The 25773-nt window shown below is 44.1% G+C and overlaps 2 protein-coding genes across 8 annotated transcripts in view; one reads left to right on the top strand and one right to left on the bottom strand.

Annotated features, from left to right (window-relative positions):
- Window positions 1-1285: 1285 nt before the first annotated feature.
- On the bottom strand, window positions 1286-25379 carry TSNAXIP1 (translin associated factor X interacting protein 1). Of its 7 annotated transcripts, none has more exons than XM_040571338.1 (16): window positions 25288-25379; window positions 23904-23994; window positions 21948-22060; window positions 20379-20502; window positions 18933-19026; window positions 14980-15176; window positions 13655-13790; window positions 12648-12817; window positions 11572-11731; window positions 11164-11294; window positions 10390-10518; window positions 8638-8799; window positions 7524-7633; window positions 6562-6685; window positions 6111-6217; window positions 1286-4211 (listed from the first exon to the last, which is right to left on the bottom strand). In XM_040571338.1, the coding sequence occupies exons 2-16, from the start codon at window positions 23946-23948 to the stop codon at window positions 3983-3985; spliced, it is 2031 nt and encodes a 676-aa protein (XP_040427272.1). In that variant the 5' UTR covers window positions 23949-23994; window positions 25288-25379; the 3' UTR covers window positions 1286-3982. The 7 variants fall into 7 exon arrangements, with proteins under 7 accessions (XP_040427272.1, XP_040427273.1, XP_040427275.1 ...); XM_040571339.1 differs by lacking the exon at window positions 25288-25379 and adding an exon at window positions 24380-25187; XM_040571341.1 differs by lacking the exon at window positions 25288-25379 and adding an exon at window positions 24748-25187.
- The window catches only part of RANBP10 (RAN binding protein 10), a 76806-nt gene continuing 75201 nt past the window's right edge, over window positions 24169-25773 (top strand). Inside the window, exon 1 of the mRNA XM_040571349.1 lies at window positions 24169-24309. The gene's annotated coding sequence lies outside the window, so the exon portion shown is untranslated. The remainder of the gene's footprint in view (window positions 24310-25773) is intronic.

The raw sequence follows: 25773 nt of genomic DNA, 5'->3' as shown, positions 1-25773 counted from the left end.
ACTGATGAAAATTGAAATGGGAAAACATACTATATACATATATATGAAATCTCATGGGGAATTAGCAAGCAATAATTTAAGACCATTTGAGAGGTAATGTTTTCTGGTTCACATGTGGTAGATGAACTGGGAGAGAGCGCAGGGGAGTTTGAAGGGACCTTAAAGATCCACTCCAACCCAGAGGATTCTGTGATAAACCCAATATACACAACTAAGTCAAGGTTTTGGTAGTGGGGGTGCTGCAGGGGTGGCCTCTGTGTAGAGGTCAGGAGTTGCCCTGTGTTAGAGCCAGTTCCATCCAGCTCCAAAATAGACTGAATAGAGTGAATCTGAGCCTTGGAAGAAGAAGAGAGTAGGGGTATGGTGTTTTTAGTTTTGTCTGTTTCTCACTGTCCTTCTATTTTAATCAGCAATAAGTTAATTTAATCTTCCCCAAGCAAAGTCTGTTTTGCCCATGATGGCAATTGCTAAATGATCTCCCGGTCGTTATCTTTGCCCAGGTCTTGTCCTGTTGAAGAAGAGTGAGAAAGCAGCTGGGTGGCTGTCAGCCAGCTATGGCTCAGCCAACACACTGTGTATTTGGGCACTTGTTTGTTTCAAACACATGCTCAGAGCTGAAGGCTGCGCTTCTGCAGGTGTTTTCTGATGCCAGCCCTGGTGCTGTCCTCAAACTGCATGTCGCTTGCAGCAAGGAATTCTTCCAGCAGTTGAAAATAATCAGTCACCTCTCTTCTCTAAGAGTTAGCTCAATGTTGTAATGTTGTAGTCGCTGGAACCCTGCTGGAATGGTGGCACTCCAACCCTCAAGGTTTAAACTGAATTTATGTACGGAAATGCATCTGGGATGTCACTGCTCTGGTCCCAGGCATGGTGGAGGCAGGCAGTGCCAGAGCCTGGTGTGTGAAGCAGGGCCCAGCTGTCTGAGCTGCAGTTTGCGGTCAGCCTGTTGGTGTGCTCTCTCATGTCATCATCCAAAGCAGCAAGATCCAAGCAGTGGCTTTATTAACTAACTAACAAGTGCAAATGTATCTCCGCATGTTTGACGCGCCCGTGTGGTTTGTGCTGTTTTACTCGCAGGGTGAGCCAATGCCACCTAGCTTTCCACCAGTGGTTTTGTACAGTTTGTTGATGGCTACACAGAGCAGCTGGTCAGTGCTGCTCTGTAGTGAATGTTGCCAAACATGTAGGAAGACAATAGAAATAAAATCCTTGCGTATGATTTTACTGCTTATAGTGAACCTAAACCACAGCAGGAATGAGGTCAGCCACATCAGAGGATTTTTAAGGTGCAAAGAGTTGATGGCTTTCTAAAAACAATTCACAAGCTGGGAAAGAATGACCCGTGTTGTGCATACAATTTTCAGAAGAATGAACATCATTTTTCCTGTTTTACATGCTAATATGCCTTACGTTTATTTAGCTAGTCTGCAATTCCCAAGGTAAGACACTTAAAGTGTTTGTTTATTTTCAAAGAAAAAAATAATAGTCTTTCCCCTTAATTATTAGCTGCTCTATCTTGGACTTGGAAACTCGAGCTTGTAAATAGTTTAATTTGACTTAAAAACTTGAGTCTTTAAATTGATTAATTTTTAGTTGTGAGGAAGGGATGGCTCAAGGCTGCTGCTTTGCAGTATCCTTAAGTCAGATGGAGTGGGGCTGAGCACAGTCAGCACTGCCAGCTGGGGTCAGTCAAACATCGTGCCAGTGGCTCTTTCCAATACACTGAATATGTCTAGACTGAAGAAGTGGAGTAACAGCCTTTGCGTCTTTTTTTCCCCCGCTTCCCTTGCATTGTAGAAATGTTCTAGAACTACTGGGAACTGTTTTCCCTCTTTTTAGACCCATGAGGAAGACTTGCTTCCTGAAAAATGCAGTGTAGCTTCCCAGGTGTCTGAAATTGGAGATCCAAATGGTACAGTTAATAGGACTCCTGGAAATCCAACCCAGCTCTTGGCAGCAATGTTTGCAAGTTTGACAAGCTTTGCACAACGCTAAAGGAAGTGAAGGCCAATTATAGTTCAAGTCTTTTTTTGGCAGGCAGTACTGACACAAAGGTCAGTCATTTTCAAGTTTTGGTTTTTTTAAAGTAATTCTACTAATATAGCAAAGATGGGGATTTTTTTTTCAATAGTCACAAGGAAACAGCTTTGTCTTAACTGACATATTACAAAATTAGTACCTTTTAAAATTAATTTTCTGCCATTATATGACTTTTTTAGTGTGTGCTTGGGGCTTTGCATGCCAGAGTTTGAAAATTTTGATCTGAAATATTAATGAAGTTCCCAGCTTCTTTTTTCTCTGTTGCTGAAACATGCAAGAACCCTGTTTTCCTAAGAGCATTTAAGGAGAGAATAGAGAGAACCTCCCAGGAAGCTGCTGGTTCCTGTTGTAAAACGAAAGAGGTAAGATTCCCTATCTGTTCTCTCTCTTCTGTTGAGAAGTGTTCTGTTGCTCTAGTTAACTAAACTTAAGACTTTTAGGGACAGGTTGCCATCTTTAATGTGCTAACAATGTAACTGGAAGGACAAAAGAAAGAACTGCTGGTTACAGGACCATGTATTTAACTTTTTGGAATCTAAAGACCTTGGGTAAAGCAAAACAAGTGATTCTTGCTCTCTGTAGTCCTGTGCTTTCTCTGCCTCCCTATTAGCTGCTTTCTCGAGGAACTTTGCAAATTTGATGTTCATCTTCCAAACTTATCCTCTGTGTTTAAATTCCCTGCTCTTTAGAGATGCACTGAATTTTTTCGTGTTACAGCTACTCTTTTCAGAATACTCCTAGAGATATGTGCAGGTAGGGCATTTGATTTCTAGCTAGATGATACATTTCCCTTTTCAGTGCTTTTATAGTTCCATTTTGGGTATTTTGCAGTTTGAGTTGGAAGTATGTAGGACCAAATTCAGTATTCAAGGCAGAAATCCCAGGGACTTCATAGACCCAGTGGTACTTACTTTGTCATGCAGGCTATGATACCTTTCCAGTTTACAAATGCCATCAGTATTTGCAGGAATCCCTTTGCAAATGCTCATGAAACTAGCGCTTTGTTAGGAAGGCATCTTCTGAATTCAGCTTTACCCTTTCTTGCTTTTCAAATTATGAGAATAATGGGCTTGAGTTTGCTCCACTTATTCAGCAATTTAGGTAGCAGAACTCTTTCCAATGGGGTTTTAGTTTCAAGAACCTGTATTATTCCCCTCGCTGGAGAGGGAGGGCACTAACGAACAGGAAAGATTAATTGATGTCAGTGGTTGGAAAGACAGTTACCCAAATTCTTGTGGTATCTTCCTTGAAGCCAGAAGCAGATTTCAATGTTTCTGTACTAGGATTATTTTTTCAGCTCAGAGTTGGTTAAACCTACTCTTGAGGCATCACTTGAATTTCTTTCTAAGTGACTTCATACAGGGCAACAGCAGCTACCTCAGGATAAAAATCTGCTTGGGGAAGGACGTGACAGCAAACCTGGTTGGGTTGAACTTGCCTTTCACTTGCACGGGGATTGTGTTGATGGCACCTTACTCTGCAAATGTATCTTTGAAACCCTTCTCTGAGCCTAAGAACCAACCATAAGGCCTATCTTGCAAGAACACTAAAGCAGCCACATTGTAGCCTTGAGTTTGATGGAAGCTCACAGGTTCAAGTAATGACTGGAGCACAGTCACTGCATCATCAACAAAAGAGCCCAACACCCAGTGGTGCCCCAGTGCCCTGATGATGTCAGTCCTGTGTGGGGATCAGGCTGCCTCTACCCACGAGTCTTGCTGAGCTGAAATGACTGCATAGGCTGAAAAACTGTACTGGAGGGCTTTGCTGCTTAAGCTGAAAGTGCATCTAATAGTTCAAAGTAGCTTATCTTAGCTGTTAGTTATTAGGTGTCTCTCTACATACGTGGGAAGAGGTATTTAATGCAGTAACTTTGACATTCAGCTTTGTATCAAAAACTGAAGATCAAACAGGCTATTTATTCTTAATACTGGAAGTCTCCTTACTCTTCTACACGGTCTGTCTTGCTTTCTTCCCTGGCTGCGGGCCCTACTCGTCTCACATCTCCAGCGAGTAGTCTCTCCAGTGCAGTGTCCACAGGCACAACTTCTTGGTCTGTCTGTTCTCTTCCAACTTGATAAGCCAGGCCAACGTAGGTATCTAGTGTCTGATCGTCAATATCAGGATCAATCGTGCAGAAGGCTGCCTTCAGATCTTCTGCATTCACCTCTCTGTTCAAAGAACAATTTAGTCATTTGCTGTGCTGTGGCATGTGAAAGGAATATTTATGTATTTGTGCCACAGTGAGAATCCACTTTGCTTGAAATGCAGAGCAGAGAGACCTTTTGATATTATCTCTTCTTTCACTAGTATTTTTTTTAATATGCATGTAATAAAGTTAAGTACTAAATTTCAAGCCGAAAAGAAATTAGGAGAAGTTAGATTTCTGATAACCTGGAAAGACTTTAATTCTGCTCTGTTGTGCTTTATGATACCCTTTGTTACACAACTACATTTTCCCTTGTTAATCCAGTGCCCACCTTTGTCAGTACCTAACTTCCTGGGCATCTAACTCGCTTTCAGTGTTATCCTCATTGATTGGTGCCTGGCACAAGACTTCTCTAAGCAGAAACTACATGTTGCTTGTCTTGTTTTCAGGTGGAATTATTTATCTGATTTTCACCTTCAAGTCTGCAGTTGTCAGTCCTGCTTGTTTTTCTCATTCCTCAGAAGCAGTCTCTGAGGATATACAGGATTTTACTGCTGTTTTTGGAGAGCTGAAGAATGTTGACAGACAGACTTCAATTACTGAAGCAATCTTCTCTACTCACTGTCTGCCATATCCCTTACAGGCTGTGTCTGTTCTGCCTCTTCTTTGCCTTGTGCTCTCCCATTGCTTCTCCCAGTGAGCCTGTTCACTCTCACCTTGTTAGTTTTCTCATCCTGAGTCACCCTCCGCATCTTCAGTTCCTTCTCTGACCCTTCCACACCTCATCTCCTGCTGTTTGTTATTCCCAGTCCTTGGCAAATGCTGCTGTTCTCCCTGACTCACTACTTTTCTCCCTAGTCAGGTTTTGCAGTGACGGCTGGGTTCTTGACAGCACCTCCAGTCCACATCCCCCAAATGTTCCTCCTTACCTGGAGGCTCCCAGCACTATCTGCTCTTTCCACCCATTTACTCCTCTTCCATCTTGGCTTCCAGCACTGTTGCATCTCTATTCTTGACCTCCACTAGGGCCTTTCCACAGTTTTCTTGCCTGGTCTAATGTGTTGATCCCATCTGCCCTCTCTTATCTGCTTCCCTCTGATTCCCTGGTTGTCAGCCTAGACTCCCGTCTGACCATGGTTTCCCTTGCTCATCTCAGTCTTCAGCAGTGTGCATAGTGTGCCATAGATGCTCAGTCCCCTGGTGGATTCCAGGATCTTTATCCTGCTCCTTTCTTGCCTCTCTTCATGCTAGCATTGCTGTTAGGGGACTCATCCTTTGCACTGCTTGAGCATCTCTGTGGTGTCACTGCAGGCACAGGAGCAATTCAAGACCAGACCCAGTGCATGGGCACAGCAAGGTTAGAGGGGTGACAAGAAGAAGGGCATAGCTCACCCTGGAGTTGGAAGATGAGCAGCGAAAAGAAAATACCAGCCATGTGATGCACGAGGTCTGTGAGGCCAGTGCAGCTTTTGAGCACTGTGGGCGAGAAAGTTATAGCAACCTCCATTGATGCCTGTTGCCTCCACAGGTCTTGTCCTCTATGGAGGCTGGGAACAAGCCCTAGGGGACTTAACTAGGCTGAAGCAAGCTGGGAGTGCTACTTAGTTCAGCAACCAAGTAACCTCCTGAAAAGTATTTTGGCTGAGCCGGGGTCCCAGTCTGCTACCATTGCCTACATCTGCTTACCTTGCTCACCCCATACAATTGGTCAGTGAACTGTGAGTCCTCTGGGTCACAGACTGACACTGTTCAGCATTTTCTATAATATGGCCTAGCCAGGTTTTCGTATCTACCGCAATATTTACAACTGGGACCTTATGATAGCCCCCGCAGTAGCCACACACTCGTGTCCACTGGGGGGTTCTCTTTGCACACACTGTTCTGATCTATTGTCCCCATCACCTGTTCCCTTTATACTTACATTAAATCTCCTAGGTTGTTCCTCAGCTCTCTCAGATACTCCTGCTTCTCACGGATGTACTGACTCCTGATCTTTGCAACAAAAGGTTCAGGGTTCCCCTCTTCATCCTGAAGGAAATTACAAGCATGTTAGTACTAAAAATGTGTTCTTCCTAGTCTGAGTAGGAGCCATTCCCCATTGTATGCTAAAATAACTCAGCTTTCCTAGAAACGGAATTTTCATGTGAAAAGTGTAAATAAAGATAAAATATGGGAAAACTCCTATCACAGAAAAGGCACAGACTTACACTGCAGTTATCTGCAGTTGCCTGCAGCTTACTTTCAGGTGTTACAGCCTGTGGTGAGCACTGCAGGCTGTGGTAGTCTGATAAACCTAGTTAAGCTGACAAACCTAACTTAAGTCCTTTGCTTAAATCTGAGTCAAAAGGACAACATAGATAACATCAGCTTACTTCTTCGAATAAGGATTTGTAGTCAATGAGTTCTTCAGTGCAGTCTAGCTTGTACCTGCTTGCATCAATGAGTTCTTGGATTGAATCTTGTCTTTTCAGGGGAAAAGCTTCCCTCATAGCCATCCTATATGGAGACAGGCAACACGATATGCTGTTACAGTATGAGCAGTTCACGAGTGCCAGTATGGCTGGCAGTGTTTTAGGCTACAAGAGTATGCATGTATTCCATGGGCCAACTCTTCAAAAATTAGTTGCTTTTAAGAGGACACACGTTTCAAGAAGTACATGCACCTTCACATAACAAAACAAGGGAATAGTTTTCATCAGAGCTTAGGCTGCAGGTGAACGTTGGATGCTCAGCCATTTGGGAAACTATGAATGCAATGTGAGCATCAGTTAAACTGGTAGCTAGCATGTCTGTACTGGAGCTGTGTTCCCAGCTGAAGTGCTGGAAATGGCTGCTGCTTCTTTTCTGTGCCATAGCCCAAAGAAATGCTTTATCTACGTATCGCTTAAAAAAGCACACGTGATTGATCACCTGAGAGAAGACTGACAAATCTTGCACCTGTAGTGAAATTCATAGAAATGCTTTGTGACGTGTCCTAGGAGCTCATGGGAGCACGGTGTAGGGTTCTGAAACTTCTTAAACAGCTCCCCAGGGAGCCTCGCAGGGGGCAGGTACTGCCAGCCTGTCTCTCTGCATGTGTAAAGTGCTCCACATCTATTCTCAGGTATCTCCAGATTCACTACTCAAAACTTGCAGTATTCACATTATTCTAAACCTAATGCAGAAGTTAACAAGTACAGACTTGCTACAGCTGTCCTCACAAGAATTTTAAAGAGAAAAACTGCTCCCCTGGCTGTGCTGATGGATAAGCAAAGCAGACACACTCAGCATATCACAATATCCAGCATGCACCACATATTGGGCAGAGCTTAGTGGGCAATGGTCATCCTCTTGCCTGAACTGCTCGCTGGTCAGGGATCCACTGTTTGAGGGGTCGCAGGCAGCCAGCTCCTTTTGCAGGTTTGAAATCAGCTGATTCTGGATATGGTATTGTTCTTCACCTACCTGTGAAACAGGGAAGGTTCACAGATCAGTAACTGCCTTATCTGTTGTCCCTTGGACTACCTTCAAAAGGGAAGCAAAACTGCAAAAGGACTGCACTCCTAAAAAATTCTACTTGAGGTGTGTTTAGTGATTTACAAATAATTAAGCAAGCAACACTGTGGCTTGCAGGTGGCTGTTCACAATGGCTCCTTGTTGAACAACTTGCCCCAAAGCAGTTCGCATACAGTCATGTGCAGGAGCTCTGAGGGCAAAGGGTGAGAATGGTTCTGATGATGGGGGGCCAAGGCTCACCCCAGGACACCTCACGGCAGCTGCTAAACCCTCAGATGCAGATGCACAGCCCAGTTTCCCAGAATGGCTGTTGTTTCCCTGCTTTGGTGGTTGCACATTGTCCCAGCCACTTTTCCATTTCCAAGAAAAACATAAGTAGGGCCATTATAAGACTTTCGCAGGGTGGGAGAAGCAGCTGCAGCACCTGAAGAGGACCTGGGGGAGCTACATGTCTTCATGATACAGGAGCTGGACAGACAAGACCTGTGTGGCTAGAGCTCTCCAGTACTGATGCAGTGCTGGGAAGCAGTAGCAAGGTTGCCAGGGCTTGCGTGATGCTGCAGTTTAGTGACTGTCTTGATCTTCACAAAATTGCATAGGGAAAGATCACAAGTACTTTCGGAAAAGGCCTATGGAGAAAAATATGTATGTAAGTGTTGCAAACAGGAGCCCCTCATCAGAAAGTAGTTATGCTGTGACTAAAGCATTTGAAAGAAATGGGGTTTTCTAGAGCTCAGTTGAGAGTAATAATAGCCTGCCACTTCTCACACAGAATTCCCATCTGTAATGTCTTAGTGTTGAGTTTTGTTGTCATGAGGAAGTGCAGCTTCCTAGGGGTGTGAGTGGGCGGTGAAGCTGCTTTGTGCTTCAGAAGAGGAATACTTCCCCTGCCTTCTGTCTGTCACAGTAGGATGTCTGGGCAGAGGTGCAGCACTGGGCTGCAGGTTGCCTACCTTCCCTGTGAGTATGTCATAGAATGAGCTCATGACGTGGTTTGATGGACAGAGTCGCATGTTCTCATAGAGGGTGTAAGACCATTCCATGGCAGAGGTGTCTCCGTACTTCTTCTGGAGGTAGCTGAGAAAGAACTCGGGAAGAACAGGTCGCTTCCCTGTCTGCGGATAACAAGCAAGCAACTCCCATAAGCAGCAGAGCTAAATCAAATTTGCCAGTTCGATTCTAGCTGTTTGCATGTAGTTGTGTCTTTTGTGGACCTCTGCTAACAGGCCTAGTGCTGGCTGGAGTCTTCCCCACTATTAGGTCATTCAAAACCTTTCTGCTAGGTTTATTCTCTACAACCTGAACGTGGAAGTTACAGTGAAGCTCTTCTGTTGCTGAGAATACTGATAAAGTCTCTTTTCTCCTGCCTATTGTTGTGAATTATATAGGAACTTGCTATAGATTTAGCTGAGCTTGGCTTGTGGGTTCAGACCTGGAGTGGTTGTTGAAGAGAAGTAAAGCCAGACAGTGATTGCAACATCCCTATTTATTTCCCCAGGAAACCAAGCTGAAAGTAAAAAGACAGCTGCCATAGAAAACATTAAACTGTTTGGGGCTGACATCCGAGATGTTTCTAGGCTTCTGGCTCAAGAGAAGGAACCTGTAAAGTGGCTCTGCCTCTCAAGGTTGCTCTCATATAACTGAGGCACAGTAACAGGGCTTGTCCGATACCTGGGGAGATGGTATTATACTTGTCCCTAATGCAGAAAGACTTAAACAGCTACTTTTCTTCTGTTGCTGAGTCTTGATCTCCCCAGGCAGGCAGCCAAATGTCTGTCTTGGCTGAGAACACACCTCACCCCTTTGGCCTCCACCTGCACTCCTAACCCACCCTGGCCAAAGAAGAGGGAAGTGTGTGTGTGTGTAACAAAACCAAAGCACTTTCATAGTCATTTGTTTAATGATATAAGTGATTTCTCAGTCCTTCCTCATTTTTTTTCTGGCAGTGCCACTTGTTCTCTGGCATGGGCGCAAAACCCTATGGACCTTAATAATGGTTTGGCATGGGTTAGAATCAACTACCTCCCCCCGCCCATAAAAAAAGAAAACCTGGCCATGCTTTGGCTGCACAGATTTTGCTAATGCATCCATTACCTAAGAACAGACACTGCATAGTCATGGTGCTCTCTCTAGAGCAGGATGCTATCATCACACCCCAGAATAGCAGCAGTTGGTAGACCAACTGATAAGGTTTCAGACTCAAAAGCATGGCTGATCTAGCTCAGGGTGACTGCAATGCTTCCTCCCCTGGGCACCCTGCCTTGTGGCTTCTTCAGGGACACCTCAGCTGCTCTTGCAACAGCTGTTGGACCACTGTAGCTTTCAGCCCTGTACATCAAAGCAACTGGTGCTGACTTCTGGTCTCCTGAATGTTTCTGAATTTGCAGTGGTGACTAGGCATGAGCTATGCCATGAGTACTCAGCTGTCCCTGGAGCAGGAGCTGCAGAAGAAGCCTTTTAGGCATAGGATGGAGCTAGTCTAGCTATCCACGTGACAATGTCATAATTAATGAGTCAGATCCATGAGGAGGCCTGCCAGGCCACAGGGTTATTACCAGCTGAAGCTGTTCTTAAAATGCTTTATGCAGCTTTATGCAGATGAAACCCTAGGCAGGACATGGGTGAGACCCTGGCTTCCCAAAATCTTCCAACTGGGCTGACTGTCTCAGCAAATGCTGTTTACAAAGAAAGAACATCTGACAAACCTGCTGTTCTAGTGCAATTTTCTCTTTCCAGATGTCTTTCAGGATGTTCACCACATCCTTCTTAGTCAGCTTTTTGTTCTTCACTTCACCTTCATGTCTGAGGTATACAGGAACCTTGTCCCCTTTGCCCTAAGTAATGGAAAAAACATATAGAGATAAGGCATTCCCCGCACTGGCAACCAGAGCCATGTTCTTAGTGTCTAAAGCCCTTAAAAAGAGCCATCTGTATGGCTCTCATTTCCAGTATTATAAGACAGCATCTCTGCAGTGTGTCTCAACTACTCCAGGCTGGACCTGCTTAATGTGGGGCCTGCACTAGCCGCATTGCCTGCTCCCCAGTTACACTACTTAGAACTTCGTTCACAAGTGATTTTTGATTGACAAAATCTCTGTTGTTTCCAGGCAGTTTCGAGTATATCTGATCACTAGTGTAATGTATTTGCAGACGGTGAGATGTTAATTTGACTCCGCTATATAGTGGAGAATTAGTAAGGGGCTGTAGCCCACTAGTCTTACCTGCATGTCTGATGATTTGTGTAGCATCGCTGCAATGTGTGGCTACTTCAGCTGTCTTCAACATGCTCACTCTCAAGTTCAGCTTTTCTATTGCAACTGAGTTTCCCCAGCTTTAAATTTTCCATGGTTACACTAATGGGAAGGTGAGCATTGAAGACGCTAAGTCCAGCCATGAAAGCAATTCTGCCACTTTCCTAAAGGATATGTATTACCAGTTATTCTCAGTGGAAACAAGCAGAGGAGAAAGCTTGCACATACCCATCCAGGGAAGACATCCATCTCTTTTAGCAGTCTTGTTCCTATTTCTGCCAGAAGCACATCCACTAGCTGATCGCTGGCCTTCCCCTCAGCCAGGCAGCCCCACCGGTCAGCTCCGCCAGGAATCACTTCTGCAAGAGCAAAAAGACCCTGAGCTGCTACAAGAGGAGAATGTGCCTATGCGTACTGGTTTTGTGTGAATCCGTGAGGAGCATTACAATAGATACAGATCTCTACACATCCAATTTGTCTCCTACAATATCTAAGGCACAATGGAATACCCTGCAAGCTCCTCTCTCTCCCTCTCTCTCAGGCTGCTTCACTAAAAGCCTAGGAGAAAATGGGATGTTGCAGGTAAGAAATATACCATAGCAAAGTGGTTAAAGATGAGCTGAATACAGGTGGCACCTGAACACTTCGCCCAGTTTGGCCGGGGTGTGCAACTGCGCTGAGCTTGCTGGAGTTCAGTGAAGAAGTTGTCTCGCTCTTCTGCAGTCTCTCTCTGAATTTCCAGCAGTGTTTGATATTCCTTACGGAGCTGATCAAAATCCTTCTTTAGAGTCTCCATCTAAAGCACACAGAAAGAAGGATTTTAACAAACCAACCACAGCAACAGTATTTTTCTGTGGTCGGACAGATCAGGTGAACAATCAGTGTAGTCCACGGATTTACGGAGAGCAATCCCTGGCTAATTGCTTTTAGATTCTCTTTTTCTTCCTCCTAGAGAGTAGTTTGTGGGACCATTGCCTTTCTGCCACTGCAGGGTTGGAAGCAGACCCTATCCTAGTCACCTGTGTTGTTATCCCTTTGCTGTCCGACATGGCATTGCTTATGTGGAGGTGCAAGATGTGTAAGCTAAGCAGTCAAACCTTTATTCTGAAAAGGCAGCAAACAGATGCAACATGAGGAACCTCATCCACTTCTGTCACAGCTGGAAATTGCATTGACAGCTCTGTGGTGGGGTTGATGACCCTGGCATTGCAGTAGGGTAAAAAAGCCATTTAGTACTATTGGAAAATGCAAAAACCCAGCTAGATAGATATTCATTCATAGCCCAGCTCAGCAGTAGTTTCACTTAGCTGTGGCTTGGACAAAACTGTGCCATGTATGTGAGATGAACCTAGTTAATTTATGTATATATATATATGATGATTTCAAACAGTATTTCCCAAGCTGTGATCTGCAGGCTTTTGGTGGTCTTTTGGCTGTTATTGCTTTTATGGTGTTAATTCAGTTAAAACTGATGTTAAAGGTTTGTGATGGTGTACTGATTTTGAGTGTTCAGATAGTCTGTGATACCAAAAGACTGGGAGCTTTAACGGATTAGAAAACAGTGGCTTTTCATGTATTTCATGTACAAGCAACAAAGATGTGCCTATATGGGAGCTCTGGGTTTATGGAATCCCTATCCCAACCTGAATACTTAAGCATCATTATGTTTGCATTCATGTGGTACAGCTTGAAAATTAGGAGCTTATGCTCACCTCCTGTTGTAAATCAGAGTATTTTTTCTCCAGTGATTCAAACTCTCTCCGGGGGACAACATCTCCATAGTCTGCTATCATTGCATTCAGCTTCACCTGGGCGTTTGTGAGGTCCTGCCGAGCTATCTTTAATGCCAAAGTTAACTTTACCACATCTTCACCCTTGACATCTTTAAACAACAGCCATTGATGAAAGCTCATGATAGTAAAATTGCAGTCATAGTTCTCTAAATCATCTACTGAGCCCCTAGATCTCACAACCCTACAAAGTGACCACAAAAGCTGAATAGGTATGGACTGTATTATTATTAGAGAACTGCAGGTCTTGGAGTATACTGCAGTGTTTACATTCACAGCCACCGACCGTCCTGCCTCCTCTCCCACACACGTACATATATTCAAAGGCTCAGGGTTGGTTTTCATTAGCAAGGAAAGGAGCACAGGCCGGGAGAACTCTTAGGCAGATGCAACAGCTGTAGCCAGTGAGTATGAACCAGTAGGATGATAGGTGCCTGTAGCCAGATTGTGGATCAACAGAGATCACATACTGAAAGGGTCCCTACCACCTCTGTGCCACCAATGCCAGTAAGTTGCATAAATGAAGGTATTTTTGGCTCCCGAATTTCAGCAGTTTTGTTCATCCTTGTGGACAAGCATCAAGGTGCCAGCTGTGTCTGGGTAAGACGTGCTGAGTGTTGGCCCAGGAGTCAAAAAAAAAAAAAAAGATAAAGAACCTTTGCACTGGGCAGCTCCTGCCTTCAATTTACCCGTTATGCTAAGCAAGAGCATACAAGTATACAAGTAACGGCTTATTGAATCAGGTCAGACTATTGGGAGGTACATCCCTGCCTACGTGTTTATGGATATTTTGTCTATGAATTTGTCTAGCTTACTGTAAGAATCAGAGCATATCTGATGATATCGAAGAGATACTTAACACTGTACCCACGGGTATGCGCTTGGGTCTCTGGGCAGGACAGGTTCTTATGGAGATCCACTTTCCCTACCTTGGACTTGGTGCTGTTTCATGTTCAGCTGCTCATTATGCATATCATTCAGTTTTGCTAGCAGCAGTTTGCGGGCACCATACTCATTGAGGTAGCGAGCATATTCCTCAGCTACACTCGTCTGCAGATGCTCCACCTGCAGGAAACAGAGACTTGAACTGATCAGGAGCAGAACCTAAGGAGCAGAGAGTGGTATAAGGGATGCAAAGTGGGGAAAAAATGGAGCAGGAGAGTGGGCGAAAGATAACACTGTAGAAAAGGATGGCCTGATGGAAATATGACAGAAGGATTCAAACTCTGAAGAAGTGTGTAGAAGAGTGCTCCATCTGTGTTTAGCCTTCTAGAAAGTGAATTACATAAGTCTCATGCTCTGGGTTACACCATTTCTCTGTTGTAAACCTTTATCTAGAAAAACCTCCCAGTAACGTATTCTGTTGCTGGTCACGCAGGGGAAAAAAAGCTGCTACTCTTCCCAACAGCAAAACTGTCAGAAATCTGGAACTCTATGAACTGGGATTATGTGTAAAATTATAGTTTATTCCCATGATGTGCATTTCATTACAAGATCACATCCTGCCACTGCTGATGCCTTCCTTATATGCTACATAGGGAATGAATGAATCGAGGTGTTCTTTTACTTTTCCCCCACCTATGGCTGGATCCTGGGGTTAACTGCCTCATCTGGAACTGTTGATGAAGACTTAGCAGCCCTCTGCTCAGGTGCTCTGAGACTGCCCTGGTGGGTCGTGGCTTTGACTGCACTGAAAATCACCCTCAGCTCCTGGCTCATCCTTCCTCATGGAGCAGCCCTGCTCGTGTTGCTTTCTAGCAGTAGTATTATTTCAGCCTCAGTGCCTGAAACTGTTTGAGACCTGCATAAACCAACAATTTAAATTGGAAAGACTTAAATAATCTCGTCAGTAGATACCAATGTAACTCACTGCCAGTAAGACGAATGATACAGGTTTAAAGATACTAAAGGTATAATGTTGTAAGAGTACCTGTACTTTTAAGTGAGAACTTAAAATGCTAGTACTAGAATTCCCCACTTTAAATGTGACTCTGCAAGAACCAGATGGGACAACAGATACAAGTGAAGACTTCTGACAGCAGCAGAACAGCCCATCCCAAGGGAACAGGATGTTCTCTGGAGCTGGCTGAGATCCAGTATCAACTACCGTACCAGATCCAGTATGTCAGATGCTCAGTGCCCGCTCCAGAACTACTACTGACATCAAAGGATGAGAGGCTGGGAGGCAAGAGATCAGACGTATAAAGTACATCTAATTGAAGCTGGGAAATGTTTGACTCATATTCTAATTTACCTGAGTTTGAAGAGAACTCTTTTCTTCCTTCATGTTGTCAATAAACTTTAACAAATGTTGTTTCTCTTGCTTTAACATATTTATTTCAACTTTCTCCTTTTCCTGCAGTGCCAGTATCTGCTGGGAGCACTCCTCAGACACAGTTGCGACCATAGCCTTCAGGGGTTCTAGGGCATGAATTGTCTCCTTCTGATGAGCTAAAGAAAGCAGAGGTGGGTTCTCACAATGAGCAACAAAGCCTGAATTTTACTCAGCTGGGATGTTGGATGTTCAACCCAAAAACAGTGCATGTTGGAAGTGGGAGTGAACATAGAGCTTTTACTACCTGTCCTGGTGAGCCTCTAAGGAGTGGGAGTAGTGTAGTTTGAGATCATATTCTTTCATTTATCTAGCTGTGCATATGAACTTCATAAGCATTGTTATGTAAGGGTTTCTGGTTTTAGTTAATGCTGTTTATCATGGTTTGGAAAACAAAGGATGAACAGTATTTTATTTTGTTTTCTTGAGTATTTACAGTTTTGATGCAATATAATAAGCACAGGTGATTTCACATTTCACTAGGTGGGAAGTTGTCATTGTTTAAGCACAGGCAGCATATGGAGCTAAAGACAGCTAGTAATTAGTAGCTTACCATCTTTTGTGAAGGCACATTCTTCATAAACTTTGATCTGCTTTCTTGTCTCCAAATTCACGGTCATGTGCAACCTTTTGTTTACAAGCATGTCTGCACGTTCTCCTCTCTATTCAGGAATGCACTGACTTCTTTTGCATTTCTCATCAGTACATCTGGTAAAGAACTTATGGACATACTGGCTTTCTCTGCTGTAATTTGTACTTTTCACTCGCAGCTATTTCCCCTTTGACTTGAAAATTTTCCGTAAGATACATATCCGGCGAGACTAGTGATGGTACATGACTTGGGTCCCAATTCCCAGTTGCTGTTACATGGTAGAATTTCATCTGACACCATCTCCGTTGTGTGGAGGCTTGTTTTTATGACTAGATGGAAGTCCACCAGGAGAATAAAATGATTAAAGACAGGATATGGTGTGAGTCAAATAAGGCTGTGGCAAAGGTTTTGATTGCTGAATAAGGTATACACAGCAATACTCTCTTCTGAACAGAAGGGTAGAAATGCTGGTGGATGCTCAATAATCTGATTTGCAGATTTTTTCCTCCTTGATAAAACCTGATACTAGTATTCATGTATAAATACTGTGCAACAAACTTTGTATTTTAAAACTTAAAATGTGTACATAAATCTAAGAACAGGAACTACTTTTCTTATTATACTTGGGTGTGAGTTTCCTTCCTGCACTATAACCGTACCAAAGGTTTTTCAAAACTCTTTCCACTTGTACTAGGACAGCTCCCCAAGAGATAGCAAAAATTAGAGCATTAGCATAGGGATTCTGCCACCGTACTATTTGGGTACTCAGTGTGAGCTAAGAACACCATGTTAAAACTTCAGCAAACTTGTTCTGGGGTGTAATTTGAGTGTTTCACAACTGGCTCCTGACCACAAGCAAACCCCTTTAAGTGCAACAGTATGCTTAATTGTAGCTGCCTAGTATGTCAGAACTTAGACTGAGCACAACTAGTTGACTGCCAAAGTGATTATTTTGTAGTGTGGATGCTGGCCAGTTCCATTTAAGAACATTAGCTCTCTGATGACCTCTCGTAACTCATGCCAATAAAGGAGAGACATTCTCCCACTTGGAAAGAATTCAGGCTGTGGTACAGCTCACTGCACGTACAGGATTGTTGAATGTGCCCAGATGGCTTACCAGCACAGAGGAGCAGATTTGAAGCCTCTGTGGACATAGCAATCTCAGTATAATTTTAATCAAGAAATGGATGCAGCTGTGGATAATGTTGTGAAGACCTATCCTGTCACTCAGTTTCCTCTAAAAGGAGTTCCCAAAACAGAATCTTTATCTCAGATTAAGCTAACAGCTGTAGGGATTTGATAGCTCTCCTTCACAGTACAACTCAAATACTGCTTAATATCTTCAGATTCATGTGGATTTACTCCAGAAACAATGCCAAGAAAGACTCAGTGCTGTCTCAGCACAACCTTAACAACCAAAAGAGCTACAGCTGCAGTCATATGTCCAGTTCTGGCAGAAGACAAATAATTGCAAGCAGCCAGTACAAGCTGCACATCCCTGTTCGTATCAGAGGCTGCTGCTTTCTCTGATCTGTGTGCTCAGCTATGCTACTCCAGACTTTGTGCTGCCAAAATGATGCAGCTAAATATACAGTGTAAGCAGTACAGTATTAGGACAACATTTAATTAAGTTTTTATTTTTTATTTCTTTAAAAACAGATTGTTCTGACTGAACTGGGAATATGCATTAATGCTAGCAGATTTATAAGGAGAACCCCCACCAGCAGTGGTTGCAGTGTTGAGCACCTTCAATGTCATACAGTCTAAGCTAGCATGGAATATGACTGGCAGAAAGAAGAGCAAGATAAAGCTGTTAAATCACTCAGACAAAAAGCTAATAGTTGGCTGAGAAAAACAATGCTGTGTTATAGAGGGGGTTTAGGTTCTGCTTCAAAAGGAGCTGAAACGCTGTAGATACAGCATGCTTGCTAGGTGGAGTGATGAGACATCTCTTTAAGCAATCTCATTTATCAGCTCCAAAGCTTCACCTTAAGTATGTAAGCACTGCACTGAGGTACTACATATAGAATATAAACTTCTGATGTTAGAAGCCCTCAGAAGAGACACCTTGCATAGATTTTTAAAAAGTTGTTTTTGTTAAGCAGTCATACATCATTTAAGAATAAAGATAAATAGGAGAACAGTTCTACAAATCAGTCAATTTCCTTCCTTTTCTCTTTTATACTTTCTGCTCTTAAGACACTTGCTTTTGTCTCTTCCAAAAACTAAAGTTATCATAAAGGATACATTTTACTGCATCTCCGGAGACTTCAAAGAATAAAAGGGGGAAATACCACATCCAAGCAATATGGAGGAGTCAAAAAAAAACAACACTTAAATACAAAAGATAGTTAAATATATTAAAAAAAAAAAAATCTTCAGAACGCAGTACAATGTAGGCTGCAGCACAGACACTAGTAATCTCTCTGGGATCTGAAGCAAAGAAATGTTTGCTAAAGAGTTCTGGAAGGAAACTGATAGTTAAAAAAAAATGGTTTTATGTAATGATTAATACTGACTTGTTTACCTGACTGAAGTGCACTGTGCAAAGAAAGATTTTTGCCTACAATGAGTAATTAGGTAGCCCAGGTAACAGGTACTGGGATAAACAGTATATGTCCTGTAAGAGACTGTCCTGGTAGAAAACTGTTGACATTTGACAGCTGCTCAGTGCCTAATGTGAAATGAGCTCTTGGTTATAGTCTATTTCTAGCCCTCTGATTGTTTACAAAGTACTGGTATCACTGTGGCATCTTAACACCAAGAGAAGTTTAAAGCACACTAAGAATGGACAGGGAACAGCCAGTTCAGTTCTCTGCCCTGCCTTGCTTCGGGAGTAATTCAAGCTTCAAGTTACCGGTACAAGTGCATCCAAATATATTAGTATGATACACTCTACTGTAAACATGATTGTTCCAGAAAAACCTTGAGACATTGCTGTTGCCTGAGCTGCCTATGTAGTGGAGATTAAATTAAAAATAAATAAATAAATAAATAAAAACCTTAAATCTAAATCTAAAAATTTGATAAATTATAGAAAAACAAACAACTATGTTATGTATGAAGGAAATAGACTCCCATGTCACATCTGGGCCATAGCAAGACTCCACTAATGGGCCAGAAAGATAGTTTTACCAGTTGACATATATGTAGATCCCTTCCACTGAACTATTCTCTCTCTTTATATTTTTAGAATGTTTATTCTCTCTCTATATTCAACAGAACTTATCAGCTGTGTAAGACATCTCCATTAGTGTTTCCCCACCAAAGTTAAAGAGCTTACCCAGTGTAGCTTCATATTCATTCTTTATAGCTGACAGCAAGGGCTTGTAGGTCTTGAAGTTGTCTATGAAGAATTCAAAGATCTCTCTGTAGGGCTGAGAGAAGGAAGAGAGCTTGAGAAAATAGTGGCACATTTTTCAGAATTCAGATCGTTGTCTTACACAAATAGCATGACAGTGAGACTAAGTATAAAAATACTGCTACTGCATTGTATTTTGTCTCTCCATCTTTGGTCCACAGTCCCAAATTTGTCATGTGCAGGTGGAGTTACTTCCAATGCTGATAGACACCACAGCATGATAGAAGAGATTTTAGTGCCAAAGAAAAGCTTTAATCAAGTCTGTCAGAGCACAGCTCCAAAACAAAAATGCTACTCTTCAGATAGAACTGACTAGAACTCAAGTTACAATATGGCCAATTTTAAAGATATGTAACAAGATCACATTGCTGATTTTGTTGCCTATTTTGTCTACTTAAATGATAAGCTCTTCAAGGCACATAGTCTCTCGCTGTGCAGATGCCGTCCTTCTCAAGTAAATCTTGTTCAGAGAGGACAGTCAGACTCCCATGTTGTATCTGGGCCTTGGGAAGACTTCACTAGCGATAGGTAATATTCTCACTGAGTGTACCTCACTATTAAGCACAATTAAACGTGTCTTGTAAGACAGTCAAAAATATTTTCAAAGCATAAACACATTTATGAAACCTCTGTTTCCTCTTGCCATTAGTCACTCTTTCTCTCCATTCTCTTCCATATACCACTTTCTTTCCTCATCGCTACAGGATTCCCTCGGGAATGAGAATTTGAATTTAATTCATGCAGAGAAAATCCAATTCAAACTTCCCACACTGCGTAAATGCTCTAATTGCAGGATATTACAAAAACAGGAGTACTCCTACTCTGTGTTTTGAATTGAAGTGGTGGTTTTCAGTAGGTATGTTCTCAAACACAACAAACCCCCAGGATCAGACACAGTAGAAACTACTAATCTGGGGGGATCCTGATTATGCTTAGGCAAGAGTTGGATGAGAGAGTCCATTCTTGTCACTTGCAGAAACCTAACTTCAGGAATGAGAATTTTACAGGGAAAACTTTGGAACCTACACACTTTATGGGTTTGGGCAGGAGTCTTCAGGAGTTCAGTGAGTAAATTGTTTCACACCCACTTTAGATTACTATCTTTTTGACTACTTGGCCTTTGATTTGAAAATGGAACAGTTACAGAAAATGTAAAGTACACTACTCAACAACACGTAAACCCAACATACAAACTACAACATGAGATATAAACTGCTTTATGAGCAAGTTCTCTAACGTGAGCTGCAAACCCACTTATCCAGTACTACTCAGAGGTGCATACTCTTTCCGTCTATTTTCCTTTGGATGACCAGTTTAGATAACCAGTCTCAGAATGTTGTTTCAAGTCAACAGAATCTTGTATCAGACCTGTAACCTCAGTTCCTGGGAGTTCCTTTTAGTTAGGTCAAGATATTGCAGTTCTTTCCTTAAGTAAGACTCCAGCTGCTCCAAGTAGCGTGGCTTTGGAATGGTGAGAAGGGCCTGTTTATTGCTGCAGAGACACAGGAAAAGAAAAGACACGTAGTCTTGTGTCACGTACATAGGATTGGACTCATAATAAATCAGCTCGAGAACCTTGGTTTTCTTCCTACTGTGCATTGCTTCACAGAACTTTTTTTTTTTTACTGTAGTACTTAATATATTCTCTCACGTAAGGAAAAATCATGAAATGTACAGTGGATAATTTAAAATTCCTCTAAAGAGCAGGAGACTATTCAAGGCATCCTGCTGTTAGTATTAAAAGTATGCTTTCCCCTTCATGATAATTTTTGGTATAAAAAGAAAAGTGAGTTTTTTCTCTGTGAAAAGAATAAATGTACACAAATAACATAATTTGAAAGAGGTCAAGGAAATATTTCAAAAGGGTACTGATAACTTATTACATCTCCTGAGGTCCTAGGCCAACCGTCCCTTTGCTGGATGCCATCATGCATAGCTCATTATTACATTAAAAACAGAATTAAAACTAAAAAGTCCAGCTATCCTTACTGTACCATCCACAGCTGTGCTGCAGGTCTGTCAGGGCCCTGAGTACACCAACAGGCTCTGCAGTGTCCTCCCCTACCCTAGGGGCTTGGAGCTCTGTGATGGCAGAGCTGTAACTGGGGATCAGGGGTTAGGAATAGGCTCAGGCGTGAGACAGACCTGTGAAAAGCCTCCTTGAAGGACACTGCTCAGTGGCTGTAACCCAGCTCAGACCCTGGATTCAGAATCCCTTGATTCTTGTTGGAGAGACAGGAGCAATGCTGCGTCTGCCACAAGGGCAGGGGAGTTGGGACCCCAGGGTGACAACAAGGCAAGCAGCAACAGTGACCAACAGGACACGAACAAGAGAAGCAGAGCAGGTCCCCTGACGGTAGCCCAGGTCATTCACAGTTCGGTGATCATCACGCATGATCACCGCAGGCATGAGGAAGGCCCGATACCAAGCTTGGGGTGTCAAGTCAGCAGGCCAGGGCCGGCAAGGTACAAGACAGACATGGCTGCAACATGGCTCAAGCAAGAAACAGAGGCGAACGTGCCTAAGTGAAGGCTTCTCACAGCTCTTTTTATAGCACCTGATCACAGGTTACCCAGCCGTGCCATATCAGGACTTGTCTTGAGCCCAGGCACCGAAATGTCTAGGACTGGACAAGAGCTTGTGGAGCCTGTTGGGGCAGTCAGGGCCCTGACAGGATCCTATGAAATGTAGGTCAGTGAATCACTAAATGATAGCATTTCTTGGTACGTTTATACTAAGCGTGACTGCTATTACATAAATATTTGACATCTCCTATAGAGCTAGCAGTCAGAACCAACAATATTTTTTTGTTATGCTCAAGCTTTGTGGAATACCCCAACCTCACTATTCTCACTAGTGCTGGAAGAGACCCTACTCTGTAGATTCATGGTTTTCAAGAACTGCTTCCAGCTATCCTGTGAATTAGCTGTGCTTACCTAGACATTCTCTCCTCTGGGGCACAGCAGGGTTTATGACTCTTTAGGACTGTCTGCCCTGATGCAAATGCAGGCCATGTGGACCAATGGCCTCTAGCAGAAAGCTGAAAAGACTGAAAAGAGAGAAAGGATTAGGTTCTAAGAGCACTACAAAGACAACAAAGAGTCAAATGAAGTTGAAATACCCCTGCTGATGCCTCACAATCAATACAACTGCCTAAGAGTAAGGTGGAACAGAAAGAAGAGGGGCATACCGAAACTCTCCTCAGCCAGAAGTGAGCACACCTGAAAACCAAGTAAACTTTTTGTTCTTTGAAGTAATCATCTGCCCACACTAGTACAATTTTTTAAACACCTTTGCACGTCTCATGGTGGCTATGCTGCCCAGACTACATGATTGTGGGAAAGTGTTCATCTCTTTGGGTAAAAAATGGTTTCATGATCTGCACTGGGAAATTAAAGCATCACACAAATCAGAACCTTGCATTAATCTAGACGGAACCAAAATAACAGGTTTGACTTAGGTCTTGTTTCCACTAGGGAGCTTTGCAGTGGAGTATGTGTCCCATAGTGAGGGTATATTGAGCAATGTTGACTCGTGTGGATTGTGAGTTTTAAATGCAGGTTGGTGACCCTACACAAACAGCTGAATTTCTATCGGTGTAGAACTTAATGAAGGCAAGGTCTGAGGAACAGATTCATCTCTGATGAACAGTAAAAAGTGATAAATGAAATTTCTTTCAGAAACTAATTTCTGCCCTTAGTGGCCCTAAGGGACATGGTCTACTGATGGGATTCAGGACAGGCTGATGGTCTTGAACGTCTTTTCCAACCTACATGATTCTATGATTCTTCTGAAAGCAAAATCTTGTTAATCTTAGGAGTATGTTAATTAATTTCTCTCTTGAATTACCTCAGTATTTCTTTATGGGGAAAAAAAAAAAAGACATCTATGCTGGATTGCTCTATTTTATTAGGACAACCAAATAATTAGTATGATGTTGTCCAATATAAATACTTTCCTATTCTGTCTGTAAGCTTTAAAAGAAAATTAATAATGTGCCAACAGAAGTCTGAGGCCAGAGATTTCACTGTCAAAACCTAAATTTCAGACTGACTAAGCCTTGAAACAGTTAAATGTAAAGGCTCAGAAGCTTAAATGCCTGATTTTCACTGCAAGAAGCATGAAGATTATATTGGAGAAACAGTAGGATTCCAATCTATTGAGATTTGATTTTTTTTTTTTGTCCAATGAGAAAAATGCTTAGAGAATGTCCCAGCTCTAGGGAAAGAGTAATACTTAAAGTCCTTGTATTACTGTAGCAATAGTTTGTCACATAAGTGGCACATTCCTGAAATACAATCAAAATGCTAATGAGAGAAAAAAACAACTCCAAAATAAAAATGAAGGGGTTAAGGTCTGTAAAAGTCATTATTACCTTGTTGGTGTACGTGTTTCTGGGATTCATTTTTTCATAATTTGGATATACTTTTTCTCCATACTAGTTTAGTTTATTTACTAAGACTGATGCATACTATGTAGCAGATGTTCCTGTTGGCTGTAAGATGCTTTTAGCCTGCAATTAAACAACTTGTGGTTTCTTTCTTTCCTTAGTTTAAACTATATGGGTCAAATTCTGGCTGCAGTATTTGGCATGTACGTCCACACAAGTTGTTGCAGCCAAGAATGACATTTATATGCCTCTTCTCTTTCCTCCACCCTTAAAGCTCCTGTAATTAATTCACAAGGATGACACCTGAATCTGAAATACAGGAGTTTGCATCACCACACAGCTTCCGCCCTTCCCATCCCCCTTCGCTCTCAAACAAAATATAAAAATAATTAAAATTTGCTTGACTTCCTAATAGCTTTGGGTGATCCCTGGGCCTCCAGCAAGATTCCGAAGTTCACTATTAGGTAAGGGCTGGGTGTTTCGCTGGAATTCTTGAACTCACCGGAGTCTTCTGTTTCTTTGGCAGGATGGATTTCAGACTGTTCATATGCACTTGGCAATTTGCAGTCTCACAGGAAGATTCGAGAGAGGTCCTGTGCAACAGCAGGGAAGAACACAGAACATCTTCAAAACATACAGAATTAACTAAATATACAGTTGAAGACTGAGAATCTGGCTGATGTATACCTAAAGTAAGCAGCCAATTATGCAGTGCCTGACAGACGAAAATATCCGGCAGATTAATGTACACAGAGGGACGGATGGAAAGATTTGTGGTACAGCTGAACTCCAGGACTGGCTATTTGAAAACCACCACAACATTGGGTACTTTCCTCACTGTCCCAGTGATAGCGACCAAGCTGAACCCTGCAGCTGGACAAGCCTGAGTAAATTGGTCATCTGAAGAGGTGAGATTAGAAACAGCTAGAAAAATGATACCCATGAGTCAAGAGCTGGGACTTGGGGTCCCAAATGTACCTGCAAAGCTGGTTCTCTGGGCTGGTAGTAGTGCCAAGCGCAGATGACCCTGCCGCCAATCGAATTGGCAAGGCATGGAAGAAATATAATCAGGAACTGTCTTTATAGAATCATAGAATATCCTGAGTTAGAAGGGACCCATAAGGGTCATCGAGTCCAACTCCTGATACCACACAGGTCTACCCAAAATTTTAGACCATGTGACTAAGCGCACAGTCCAACCGCTTCTTAAATTCAGACAGGCTTGGTGCCGTGACTACGTCCCTGGGGAGCCTGTTCCAGTGTGCGACCACTCTCTCACCCTTTCTAGTCTTTCCTAAGGGTAGAAATGGGTAGGCGTAAGCGAAAGGCCTTTCAAGTAAGCACACAGTTGCACGCGTATTTTGGGGAAAACTAGCGTCCCCACAATACGGTAAAGCAATCTGAGGGATCGCAGTGAATTTGTGGTCCCTGTGTTGGCAGGACGCGGTCAGACACGGCTCGATATCCCGGTATTGGCAGCGGTGTCTGGCGGGCTGCGACACGGCCGCTTCAAGCTGCAGCTCCCCGAAACGCCCCAGCGGCTCCGCACTGCTGAGGGGCAGGGCCTGCCTCGGTCCAGGCTCCCGACGCCCTCGCCGGACGCCTCCCTGGGCGCTTCCCGGTGCCGCCCCGGGGACAGCACCCCTCCCCTCTGGCTGACTCGGGCCCTTCGGACCGCCCGAAACCGCCGCGCGTCCGCTCGGCCCCCCGCGGGGGAGCGACAGCAGCGAGGAGGGCGGAGAGCCCCGGGCAGCTGCCTCGGCTCCACCTCAGCGCGGGATCCCCCGGGACGGGCTGAGGCCGAGCCGCCCCAACGGCCCGCGGGGGCTCCCCCGCCCGGCTCCCCCCGAGCCGCCGCCCGCGCCCGGCCCCGTCCCGTCCCTCACCGGCCCCGGCCGCCTGTTTACAGCCGTCGCCATGGCGACGCCCGCCCCCCCGCCCCTCAGGACCCCCGCCTGCCGCCGTAGGTGCCCCGTCAGCGCCTGCTGCCGCTCGCCGGCCGCAGCGGAGCCGCCGCGGCCCGGCCCCGGCCCCGCGGGACGCGGGCTCTGCGGAGCGGCCGGGAGCGGGGCGAGGCCGGCGGAGCGGCGTCCCCCGCGCTCCCCGCCGGGCGGCCGCTTCGGCCCCTGCGCGGAGGCAGGCGAGGGACGCCGGCGGCCTCTCGGCGGCCTCTCGGCACGGCGCCGCCGCGGGGCACGCTGGGAGAGCGAGTCCTACGAGGGGCTGCGCTCCGCAGAGCCCGGCGGAGCGGGGACGCAGTTCCCAGCGCGCATTGCGGCGGGGAGGGAGGCGGGGCCTCGAGCGCGCGGCCTTTCGGGACCTGTAGTTCGTCCGAAAGCGGGAGGCGGCGGCGCGGGAGCGGGACGGACTCC

This window comes from Cygnus olor, chromosome 12 (assembly GCF_009769625.2).
Source record: "Cygnus olor isolate bCygOlo1 chromosome 12, bCygOlo1.pri.v2, whole genome shotgun sequence".
Lineage (NCBI taxonomy): Eukaryota > Metazoa > Chordata > Aves > Anseriformes > Anatidae > Cygnus > Cygnus olor.
The sequence above is the reverse complement of the archived record's forward strand: the minus strand, read 5'-3'. Positions and strand labels throughout refer to the sequence as shown.

What these genes read in the sequence shown, in the direction of transcription:
- TSNAXIP1 (XM_040571338.1), bottom strand. Translation starts at nt 23,948, where the DNA reads ATGAACAGTCTGAAATCCATCCTGCCAAAGAAACAGAAGACTCCG. An exon ending in CTGACCAGCGAGCAGTTCAG is followed by an intron (nt 6,686 to 7,523) that starts GCAAGAGGATGA and finishes GTCTCCATATAG; the next exon opens with GATGGCTATGAGGGAAGCTT. An exon ending in ACAAATCCTTATTCGAAGAA is followed by an intron (nt 6,218 to 6,561) that starts GTAAGCTGATGT and finishes AATTTCCTTCAG; the next exon opens with GATGAAGAGGGGAACCCTGA.